Source organism: Myxine glutinosa, chromosome 1 (genome assembly GCF_964187855.1).
Source record: "Myxine glutinosa chromosome 1, kmMyxGlut1.1, whole genome shotgun sequence".
Taxonomy (NCBI): domain Eukaryota; kingdom Metazoa; phylum Chordata; class Myxini; order Myxiniformes; family Myxinidae; genus Myxine; species Myxine glutinosa.
The window spans coordinates 325,113,295-325,126,443 of NC_136261.1; the positions used below are offsets into that span (position 1 = coordinate 325,113,295).

Below are 13,149 nucleotides of genomic sequence, written 5' to 3' on the forward strand. Positions count from 1 at the left end.
AAAAACGGCTGAACCGATCACAACGAAATTTTGGGTGGGTAATCCTGGGACCCCTGGAGTAAAATAGGCTATATTGTTTGCCAATTTTTTTTCCAATTTTTCCAATTTTCTACTTTTTCCAAACATGATGGAATAATATTTACCGATATGAACAGTGATGTGGTTTTTTTGAAATTATACAAATACTGTTTAGATTTTGATGATTTGCATTTAACAGATGTTTATATAAATCGTTTAAAATTTAAAAAAAATCCTTCAATTTCTGATATTTTGCCTTTTCATTTGGGCCTCCCAATTGAAGCCCTGCCCATAGGGCGGGTACCGTTGCTAGTTTAGTTAATTTTCAAAAAGTTACAGCTTCAGATGAAGCACTAGTGGTTTAGGTTTGCGATTAGCCAATTAATTAAGAAAATATTTCATGATTATTGCTTATTGATTTTAATTATGCAATTAACCACGCTAGATGATGTTATTTATTTATTTGGCATGGGGGCGGTGTACTTTGAATGTATCTGTACTTGTTAGTATTATTACTGACCGATCCTATATTCATAGTAGTACAGTTACTGACCGATCCTATCCATGTTATTACTGAGAGATCATATATTCCTATTAGTACAGCTACTGACCGATCCTATTAGTTATGACTGGCCGATCCTATGACAGTTATTACTGACCAATCTTATTCGTGTTATTATTGACAGATCCTATTAGTGTTGTTGCTGGCCGATCCTATGTCATGTGTTATTACTGTCTGATCCTATTCGTGTTATTACTGACCGATCCTATTAGTGTTATTACTGACCGTTCCTATTAGTGTTATTACTGACCGATCGTATTAGTGTTATTACTGACCGATCCTATTAGTGTTATTACTGACCGATATTATTAGTGTTATTACTGACCCATCCTATTAGTGTTATTACTGACCCATCCTATTAGTGTTATTACTGACCGTTCCTATTAGTGCTATTACTGACCGATCCTATTAGTGTTATCACTGACCGATTTTCTTGTGACGAAGTCGAGGGTACATTTTGATGGACGTGGCACCAGCCCAAAGACCCACTGTTAATGCAAGGTCGACAATGACCTTCACGAAGGTTAAAATCCGTTGAAATTTTCCAAATGGGGGTTCACAGTTCGGGAAACGTTTGAGTGTTGGCATTATAATGAGAATGTGTGTGTACTTCAGTGAAAAGAATGCATATCGTGAGCTAAATCAAGGCCTGGGAAATTTCATGACTCACAAGTACAAATGTTGGTATTCGAAGGTCAGTGTGGCTTTCATCAAATGCTGAATGCTCAAAGGTCTTACGCTGATTATCTTATGATATAAAATAACGTTTTGAAGGAAAATACCCAGAATTTCTCGCTCTTCCATGAGCCTCGACTGTGTATATTAAAAATACATAATTGTAAATGCATACGTGGTAAAAGCATGTTGAACAAGCATTCTGACTTTGTCAAAAATACCAAAGTTCAAAGTGCCATAACTTTGTCAAAAATGTTCGAATATGCAAATTTATGCACGGTTGATGCTGGTTTTCAAACTTGATCTGAGGTATGCTGAGACACATGTGTGTCACGCCTCGCTTCGTTGATAAGCCCGCAAGGTCGCTCCGTGGAGCGGCCTGCATGTATTGCACTGTGTGAATTATATAATTACCAACTCACCGTCTGAGGTACTAACGATTCAAGAGATGTCCATTTTAAAAATATTTTCGTTTAACGATATCTGTCAAACCACGTGCCCCATCGCAAATTCCAAAAGGACATTTTAGTAGACTGACATGCTGAACAGATCTGTGAAGTTTCCCCTCGATTGGATCAAAAATGAGGGAGGAGCTCGGTTTTAAAGGTTCATGCTTTAAAATGTCATAACTCTGAAACCATGTGATGCATGACGTCACGCTCGCTGACTTTTTTGTTCGTCATGGGTATGCCATTCTGCCTGCAAAGTTTGGCCTCAATCTGTTCAGCTGTTGCAGAGAAAAAGGGGTTTTTGTGTTTTCACGAAAAACAATATGGCGGCCGAACCATGTGACCTGTGACATCATAATTACCATTACAATATTCTACAGACTGAGTCCCCCCTACGGTGAAAATTTGATCTCAATCGGTCCTATTATTGCAGAGAAAACTTTTTTAAAGGAAATTAAAACTTAAAATGGCACTGAGTTAAGGATCATCAGAATTATCAGAATTCCCAAAGTTCAAAGTGCCATAACTTTGTCAAAAATGATCGAAACGTCGTGAAGTTCGAGCTTGACCTGTAACTGATCATAAGGAAACCATGTACCAAGTTTGAAATCATTAGCATTAAGAGTTTAGAAAAAAAGTCCGGAAAACTGTTCTTTGCGTGATGGACTGACGGACTGACAGACTGACGGACTGACGGACTGACAGACAGAGGGACGGCGTGCAAACCTATAGTCCCCTCCGGTGTACACCGGTAGGGGACTAATATAATGGACTACTTTTAGCAATTAATTTCCAAACACTTTGCACACTCGAAATGGTGCTAACTTAGACCATTTCTGTAACCGGACCATTTCTATCGTATCTGTCGTGGTCTTTCAGCGACCACAGCATCCTCTTATTAGTCCCCTACCGGTACATCCCCACCACCCTCCCCACCACTATAGGTTTGCACGCCGTCCCTCTGTCAGTCCGTCAGTCTGTCAGTCCGTCAGTCCGTCACGCAAAGAACAGTTTTCCGGACTTTTTTTCTAAACTCTTAATGCTAATGATTTCAAACTTGGTACATGGTTTCCTCATGATAAGTTACAGATCAAGTTCGAACTTCACGACGTTTCGATCATTTTTGACAAAGGTATGGCACTTTGAACTTTGGTAATTTCCCTAACAGTTTTCCAGACTATAATTTGGAGTGCGGTAAGTCAAAGCTGTTCATATTCCTTGTGTACAATATGCTGTAATCGTGGACTGTTGTTTAAAATACTTTCCTAGAATAAGCATCAAGTCAAAAACGTTTTCACTGAATTTTGTTTCCATTAACACAATTCTTCATATCAGGCAAGAATACATTGAATTCACATAGTTTACCAATAAATCAACAATACATCGAGGGAGGTTGGAGTGTCACTTTACCATATGCTTCTGTGCGTATAATCTGCGTGAATACTTCTTTAAATATGTATCTGATACTCTGCCCTCTTAGTAGTATATATGTTGGAACCCATCTATGGATCGGTCCCATCGGCCGATGGGTCTGACCCATCTGTGGATGCACGAGAAATGACAAAACATTAGGTGTTCTTCTGATAATGGCGGAGGGGAATGTTAAATTCCTTTATATTAAATTAAATAAAATAAAATTTAAATTAAATAAAATAATAAAATTTAAATTTTAAAAATAAAAGTTAAATAAAACATTTAAAAATCATCTCTGTTAAATTCCTACCACATGTAATTGCAATGACTGTGTACCTGATTGAAGAGCACCATTCTGTCAACACATTCCTTCAAGGTGAACAACACATCCGCAGATGGCGCAGACCCATCGGCCGATGGGACTGATCCACAGATGGGTTCCAACATATACACAGTACGCGTCAGAAGCAACCTAGCTTCTACGGTCCGCGGATAACCTGGTCAGGATAACCCGGTCAGGATAACCCGGTCTCACATCATCCGCGCCCACATTCAACCGTGCATAAATTTGCATATTTAATGAGGTTCGTCTGTCACACTTTGGTTTCCGTGCGATAACTCCACCAAATATTGGCTGATTTCAACAACATTTTTTACACACATGTGTCTCAGCATAACTCTGATCAAGTTTGAAAACCAGCATCAACTGGTGGAACAACTCGGTTTTCTTTGTAATGACGCTTTAAAATTCGCCCATACCAGCTAAAGAATGGTTTATAGTTTTGGATTGAACACTTATCAACGAGGCGAGGCGTGTACACCGGAGTCCCCTGCGGTAGGGGACGTGTATTGCAGCGCAATACTCAGAATGCTTGTTTATGATGACCATCCCCACCACCCTCTTATTTATGATGATCATCCCCACCACCCTCTTATTTATGATGATCATCCACACCACCCTCTTATTTATGATGACCATCCCCATCACCCTCGTATTTATGATGACCATCCACACCACCCTCTTATTTATGATGATCATCCACACCACCCTCTTATTTATGATGACCATCCCCACCACCCTCTTATTTATGATGATCATCCACACCACCCTCTGATTTATGATGATCATCCCCACCACCCTCTTATTTATGATGATCATCCACACCACCCTCTTATTTATGATGACCATCCCCACCACCCTCTTATTTATGATGATCATCCACACCACCCTCTGATTTATGATGATCATCCACACCACCCTCTTCTTATTTATGATGACCATCCCCACCACCCTCTTATTTATGATGACCATCCCCACCACCCTCTTATTTATGATGACCATCCACACCACACTCTTATTTATGATGATCATCCACACCACCCTCTTATTTATAATGACCATCCCCACCACCCTCTTATATATGATGACCATCCACACCACCCTCTTATTTATGATGATCATCCACACCACCCTCTTATTTATGATGATCATCCACACCACCCTCTTATTTATGATGATCATCCCCACCACCCTCTTATTTATGATGATCATCCACACCACCCTCTTATTTATGATGACCATCCCCATCACCCTCATATTTATGATGACCATCCACACCACCCTCTTATTTATGATGACCATCCCCACCACCCTCTTATTTATGATGATCATCCACACCACCCTCTTATTTATGATGATCATCCCCACCACCCTCTTATTTATGATGATCATCCACACCACCCTCTTATTTATGATGATCATCCCCACCACCCTCTTATTTATGATGATCATCCCCACCACCCTCTTATTTATGATGATCATCCACACCACCCTCTTATTTATGATGATCATCCACACCACCCTCTTATTTATGATGATCATCCACACCACCATCTTATTTATGATGATCATCCCCACCACCCTCATATTTATGATGATCATCCACACCACCCTCTTATTTATGATCATCCACACCACCCTCTTATTTATGATGACCATCCCCACCACCCTCTTATTTATGATGATCATCCACACCACCCTCTTATTTATGATGATCATCACCACCACCCTCTTATTTATGATGATCATCCACACCACCCTCTTATTTATGATGATCATCCACACCACCGTCTTATTTATGATGATCATCCCCACCACCCTCATATTTATGAGGACCATCCCCACCACCCTCTTATTTATGATCATCCACACCACCCTCTTATTTATGATGACCATCCCCACCACCCTCTTATTTATGATGATCATCCACACCACCCTCTTATTTATGATGATCATCCACACCACCCTCTTATTTATGATGATCATCCACACCACCCTCTTATTTATGATGACCATCCATACCACCCTCTTATTTATGATGATCATCCACACCACCCTCTTATTTATGATGATCATCCACACCACCCTCTTATTTATGATGACCATCCCCACCACCCTCTTATATATGATGATCATCCTCACCACCCTCTTATTTATGATGATCATCCACACCACCCTCTTCTTTATGATGACCATCCCCACCACCCTCTTATTTATGATGACCATTCACACCACCCTCTTATTTATGATGATCATCCACACCACCCTCTTATTTATGATGATCATCCACACCACCCTCTTATTTATGATGACCATCCCCATCACCCTCGTATTTATAATGACCATCCACACCACCCTCTTATTTATGATGATCATCCACACCACCCTCTTATTTATGATGACCATGCACACCACCCTCTTATTTATGATGATCATCCACACCACCCTCTTATTTATGATGACCATCCCCACCACCCTCTTATTTTTGATGATCATCCACACCACCTTCTTATTTATGTTGACCATCCCCATCTATGACCAGCCTGGTGTTGGCTTAGCGGTTTGGGTGCCGGCTTGGGATCCTGGGATCCTGGGTTCGAATCCCGGTCGATCGCTGAATTAACGCCAGGGGGGTTGACTTAGCCTGTCATCCTTCCGAGGTCGGCAAATTGAGTACCAGCTTGCTGGGATGAATGATGAATGATGAATGGTAAACCGGTGTGTACCCCGGTTTCGAATAGGTACACCGTATCCCTGCGCTTCGTAAGAGGCGACTTATGGTTGGCGTCAGGAAGGGCATCCGGCCATAAAAACATTGCCTCAAACAGGGAACCATGATTGTCATGGGGCCCGCATGGCTAACCCCTGCTCTAGTGGGGGAAAAAATGGCCTAAAAACGATCATTCATTCATTCATTCATCCCCACCACCCTCTTATTTATGATCATCCACACCATCCTCTTATTTATGAGGACCATCCCCACCACCCTCTTATTTATGAGGACCATCCCCACCACCCTCTTATTTATGATGACCATCCCCACCACCCTCTTATTTGTGATGATCATCCACACCACCCTCTTATTTATGATGACCATCCACACCACCCTCTTATTTATGTTGACCATCCACACCACCCTCTTATTTATGATGACCATCCACACCACCCTGTTATTTATGATGATCATCCACACCACCCTCTTATTTATGATGACCATCCACACCACCCTCTTATTTATGTTGACCATGCTTTATAGTAACCCCGTCCTTTTATCCACATTGACCATCCTCTTTGGCGATGCCATCTTCATGTATGTTGACCGTCGTCTCACCTATGTAACGACCACACGGTCCACACTGTCAGATGATCTATTTGCCACAAACGCTTTCAAACAATGGTCACGCACCTTTTCCTTCCAACCTTTTCTCATATTATGGCGTTTCGGTCGAAATCACCATTTTGCGTTTACGTGTGTGTGTGTGTGTGTGTGTGTGTGTGTGTGTGTGTGTGTGTGTGTGTGCTGAAAGGGTGGTCACGCCAGGTCGTCATAAGGAAATTTTAAATTGGGTTGAAAAAGCGGAACGGTTGCTTACAGCCGAACATGAGTCGCACGTCTCGACCACATAACACAGGTAAATACAGTGTACCTTTTTGAATACAACAACATTGGAAACATACGATATCAAAGACCTCACTTCCGCAAATCGTTTTTAGAAAGGGCGTGAAAAATTAACACTCCTCTGGCTCGCTTCACGCGTCGGCCTTCATCTGCGACGGAAACCCCCGAATGACGTCAGTCGATGACGTCTATCGCCCCCTTCATTCCTAATAAGGCTTTCGTGCGCGGAAATTCTTTCGCCGACGGAAGAGTGCAATTTGACGCATCGAGACCACTTTCGAACATGCTTTGTTTTTTTTAATAAAATCACGTCACGCATAGAAAACAGTATTAACTGCCACAGTATTACAACATCGATAAAAACAGTGCATTTGCAAAGAGGCAAAAAAAAGTGTCAAAGTTGTTTGTTTTTGTTCCTTTGGGGGTGCACAGGAAGAGGCAAATGGCATTTATGGGAATGGAGGATATGACCATGTAAAAATATGGCAATAAAGCAGGGAGTAAGTAACAATATCGTCATCAAAGTGAGCCGGCACCACAAACAGCAAGGCGGTCATAAAATGTCCCACCCACAAAGGTCAGAGAGATAGATAGGGGAGGGGGGGGAGGGAGGGAGAGAGGGAGAGGGTCGGGGGAGGAGAGAGAGAGAGAGAGAGAGGGGGGGGGGAGAAAGAAAGAGAGAGAGAGAGAGAGGGTCGGGGGGGAGAGAGAGAGAGAGAGAGGGGGAGAGAGAGAGAGAGAGAGGGGGGGGGGGGGGGGGGGGGGAGAAAGAAAGAGAGAGAGAGAGGGTCAGGGGAGAAAGAGAAAGAGATCGTACAAACTCCCTTTAAAAGGGTTCCTATAGAAAAAGCAGCAGTTGAAAAGCAAACCCATACAGTACAAAACAAACGAAAGAACAATAAAAACCATACCGTTGTCATCATACAGTCAAAGTCATAAATTATGTTACCGTCCATTATTATTACAGCAGTTTTCTTCCCACTGTCGCCAAAAAACAAACAAAGACATCCTTGGCTGAGAAACCACCGTCAGATGATCCAGGTGGTGTTTCTCCTTCCACCGACGTCCCGTCAGGACCAACCACCGCGTCCATTGATGGGTTTTGAGGTTGCGGCGAAGGAGAGGCGGCTCATGTAAAGACCACCGGCGATCAGAGCACCTCCGGGAAAAAACCGTCACACCTCGGACTTCTGCGAGGACTGCGAGAGGACTCTGCAGGAAGACCTCTTCTCGAAACGTTCCGCGTTTGCGCGTTCAATGACCAGGAATGCTGTGGGCACTTGCTCAGAACGCCTCGGTCAGCTGGGGAGCCATGATGAGATGACAACCGCGGTTCAAATGACTGACAACTCGGCGCTTAAGTCGGCAGACCTGGTCCCGCAGAGCGCCCGCTTGTCCGGCGAGGTCTAGGTTCTGTGCCTTGAGCGAGGCGACCCTCTCTTCAAGACGCGCGATGCGCTCTAACTTGCGCCGTCGACACTTGGACGCTGCGATGCGGTTGCGCAACCGTTTGCGCTCGGTCTTTACGATATCCTGAGAGTCCATGTCTGTTGAGGACTCGTAGTCTCCACCGCCTCCACTTCCAGCTCCTCGAGATGATTCGGGTACGGTTTGTGGCTCTTCTTTGAGTGCTGCGGGGTACTGATGCTGCGGTGTTAGGTATGTGGCGGGTCCGAAGTGCTGCAGAACACCCCGGGTGCCACTCAGTGTCTGCTGCAGCAGCGGTGGCAAGGTGTTGGGTCTGTACACGTTCAGCTCTGCGTACGAAGGCGCCGCGTCTCCTAGACCCGACGGTGCGTGATACACACAGCCCGGACCGGCAGTCTGTGTGCCTCCGGCAGTCTCGTACGACCCCTCCGAGGAGAACACAGCGGCTGGGTGACCTCCTTGCTTATGGAGTTCCTCCAGCGCTTGCACAAACCCGTCGGTGAAACTCTCGGGTTCATTTGAACCACCCGAGTCTTTGGGCACACCGGGTATTGAGTATGACTGAGCACCCCCAGCTACGCACTGACGCTGGGAGCTCAAAGCAGGCACGACCCCTTGTCCCGATCCCATGTGCACAGATCCATGCCCCCCGTAGAGGGCACCTTCGGCCTCCGATGATCTGAGCTTCAGAAGTGCCTCGCTCGCCTGTGCTATGGGAGTCCCCATGGGAGGATAGTTCCCGGGTCTCTGGGTCGCCTTGCTCAGCACGACGGGAGGTTCGACCAACGACAAGGCGACATCTTTGTGCTGCAACATCTTGTGCCCGTACGGCGAGAAAGCACAAGGCTGCCCAAAAGCAGTGTCGTCATGGTAGAACGGCGCTTCCATGTGAGCAGTCATCGGGGATCGGTGTTGCCCTGAGATGGTGCTCTGTGCGCACGGGATGTGCCGCCGCGCTCTACTCGGGAGCAGCTCCACCGCTTCCACGACCACGAATGTTGACGACAAGCGCGGGAGAGATTGTGTCGGCAATACAGGGATGCAGGGAAGGGTGAGACGGCAAGCACTAGATGCAAGGAGACGTCGCAGTCAATCCCACTCGGATTCTTGGAGCAGCGATGGCGCGAATAAACAAAGTGCAACAGTGCCAGTGGTTGCCCCGGTTTCACTCGGTGGTCACCACTGTGTGCATCGCTTCAGTGCAACGGGCAACGTCCCGGTCTATCCCGGAGCTTGCACCAAGAAGCAACTCCTTGCAAACCTGTGATAATAAACCTTTCCTCGGTTTTGTGCAAACAGCACGGTGAAGGCGACCAGGATGCTCCAAGCTGTAACCCACTCTGCTGCAGCCCGAGCGACAACCAAGGACTCCTTTAGCGCCTAACCCTCTTTCCTCCACTTTTTCTTCCCACGTCCCGTCCTTCTCCGCCTCCTTGTGCCTTTTTATAAAGGCCGCGATGACGTCAAGCCGTGCTAACCCGCCTCCGCGAGTCGCCCCGCGCGTCACAATGACGTCAGCGCGGCCCGGATTTTCCGTTCCACGCAACGCCGCTCCGTGAGAGTCGTCCGGAGGATGCTGAGCACGGACACAAATACAGTCGTGGGAATGTGGGAGCTGGAAAGTTCTTAGGAATCTTGATTGGAGATGATACGTCCTTGGCATTATCATTATCCTGCGCCCGCTAACATTTCATCACTCTGGCGGTTCGATCGATCGGAGGATCGGTCAGTGTAGCGGAATAGCGTCACGGCGATCGATCGATCGACGTTTCGAGAATCAATCGATTTCCGTCATCTAAAGTTTCCCAAGAATCCGTGCACGTGGTTCCCAGAAGGATCTTCCATATGAAACCCAATGTGTGTTTGTGTATTTGTGTGATGTCTGTCCCCCTTTGTAGGTTAAAGGATTTGAGTTGCGCTTTCGGAGGAATTTGAGTGGGGTTTTAATGGCCAATCTTTGAACACGACTGTGTGTCCACCGGCTAAAAGGCCTAAAAAACTCTGAGGACCCAAAAGACCCCAATGATCCAAAAGACCCAAACGACCCCGAGGACCAAACGACCTGGAGGATCCAAAAGACCCCAAGGACCCAAAATACCCCAAACACCCTGAAAGACCCTGAAGACCCAAAAGGACCCAGAAGACCACGAGGACCGAAAATACCCCAAACACCCTGAAATACCCCAAGGATCCAGAAGACCCCGAGGATCCCAAAGACTTACACGACCCAAAGGACTCTGGTGACCAAAAATACCCCAAAGACCCAAAATACCCCGAGACCCTTAAAGACCCAAAAGACCAGGAAGACCCAAAATAACCCGACGACCCAAAATACCCCAAAGACCCATAAAGACTCAAAATACCCTAAGGACCCAAAATACATGATGTGCAACGTGCGCAAAGTAAACCGAGTGTTCTTTTACATCTGCAGGATGTCTAATAAATAAAGAAGATATAAGCACACCTGACACTAGGCCCAGGCTTCAGACTTTGGCACGCTCACGCGGCTGCACCGTCAAATAAACTGTTCAAATCCGTCATTTTTGACAGGATTTATACAAGTCGTTTATAATCCACGTGCGGGAACGAACATCGTGCGTCCTCTTTACGTTTCCACCGGGTTAACAACGTGCATGTGAGGTGCAAGGTGTCCCTCCGGAAGGTCTTCACTTGATAGAGGTGGTCGCAGAGATGTACAGTACTTGCAAGATGTGAAAACGGTCCGCGGTTGGAGTTTCGTGCACATCCAATTATCCGTGATTCCCGGCGTTCGAGTGTAGACAGTCGATGCTTAGCAACGAAAGACAACTCACATACGCTGTTGCCATGACGACGTCAAGCGGTCCCCACGAGCGTAAACGTGAACCACCCACCGTCGTCCTTCATCACCGTTTATGGCGGTCCATCTGGTGAACATGGCCTTTGGTATTGCACTGAAGATCGTGGGGAACTCGTGTCGCGCATTCGAAAAAAGTCTGTTCGGATTCGAAAACCGTTAGGAGCGTTTATTTGGCAGCGGATATGTAAAACCAAAACTGCCTTTAAAGGTCCTAGATAGACCACCTGCAGGTAAATAGACACTCATTGTGACATTGATTGTAAATAGACACGTCATTCACAACACATGCAGGACATTTAGGGCTCGGACATGAACAACGTGATGTGTACGTCGGGTGTTATGATGGTAAAACATTTTTAGCAATATTTGCGTACGTATTAAATAGACACGAGCCCCATTCATCAGTTTAATGATGCCGCACATGTCATCTCGGAACAGTATGTGTTCCGGTGAATGGAGGTTATGTTTTCACCCCTGTCTGTCTGTCCGTCTGTGAGCAGGTTGTGGATCACAGTCGGACGAAACTTGGTGGGTCTCATTGGACTCGTCGAAATTCTGCAAGGGAATGAAATGAGAGAGCGGCGTGAGTGGTTCGCGTAGGGGTTGCTGGAAGGCGCAGCATGAGTGTGGGTGTCTGCCCTTCGACAGGACGTGATCCGTACGCTCAAGAGTCGATGGATGGATGCAAGGCGTTTCCAGTAAGCGATCGCAGGACGCGCTTCCCACGAAATGGGGATCGAGGTGGGAGGGCAAAGCGCATCTTGCAAGCACTTACCAGGACGCGGATGGATATATACGCGCACTATTTTCAGGTCATTCCCACAGGTGACACTTTCGCCGTCGTGCTCCGTCGCTCGAAATGGCGCGAAGGCCTCGCGTTTCTGTGGTTTGAGGCAGGAGCGAGTCTGGAATCGGGACGGAGGACATTTGGAAATGTTTCAAACTGCACGTCCCACGGCCATCGCCCCCTCTCATCACCACATGATCGTCTTCCTCATGGCTCATGGCCGCGGGCGCTTTCGCAGCAGGGAGGTGTGCACCGAGTTGCCCGCGTGGGTGTGCGCGTCGATCCGTGGGTGTACGCGTAGGTGTGCGCATCTCCGTCCGTGAGACACCAAATTGATGTGGGAGTTAGGAAGGATGGCAACCGAGTGATCGGAAGGCGATACTGCATACCTTTCGTGTATTCCTGCGCGCTGCAGCCCTCCGACAGGACCGTCGATTAAAAAATAAAATTTAAATTTTTGGGCTTTTCCACAAAATGAAACGTCGGCTTTGAAATTTTTCCTCGTGGTTGAAACAACTCAAAGTTTATCTTCACCTTTTAACATAAAATCAAGCAAGAATCTGTGCTGGCAATGCAATTTTATATACGGTACGATGATGTGATCTGGACAAATGACAGTGTCATTGGTGTAGATTAATCTGGGTCAAATGTGCACACACGCGCACAAACATACACACAACCACACACACACACACACACACACACACATATACACACACACATAAACATATATACACACACACATACATAAACATACATATACACACATGTACAGACATACACACAACCATACACACATAAACATGCACACATATACACACATGTACACACACACACATACATACGCACACACACACACACATAAACATACACACATATACACACCTACATAAACATACATATACACACATGTACACACATGTACAAACATACACACAACCATACACACATAAACATGCACACATATACACACATGTACACACACACACACACACACATACACACATAAACATACACAT

General features: G+C 45.8%; 1 protein-coding gene across 1 annotated transcript; it reads right to left on the reverse strand.

Annotated features, from left to right (window-relative positions):
• Nucleotides 1-8,360: 8,360 nt before the first annotated feature.
• On the reverse strand, nucleotides 8,361-9,404 carry LOC137411462 (transcription factor Jun). Its single transcript, XM_068096807.2, has one exon. It carries the CDS (start codon nucleotides 9,402-9,404, stop codon nucleotides 8,361-8,363), a length of 1,044 nt encoding a protein of 347 aa, XP_067952908.1.
• Nucleotides 9,405-13,149: the final 3,745 nt, after the last annotated feature.

Bases quoted from the DNA above. Each gene is read 5' to 3' on its own strand.
- LOC137411462 (XM_068096807.2), bottom strand. From the start codon at position 9,404: ATGACTGCTCACATGGAAGCGCCGTTCTACCATGACGACACTGCTTTT.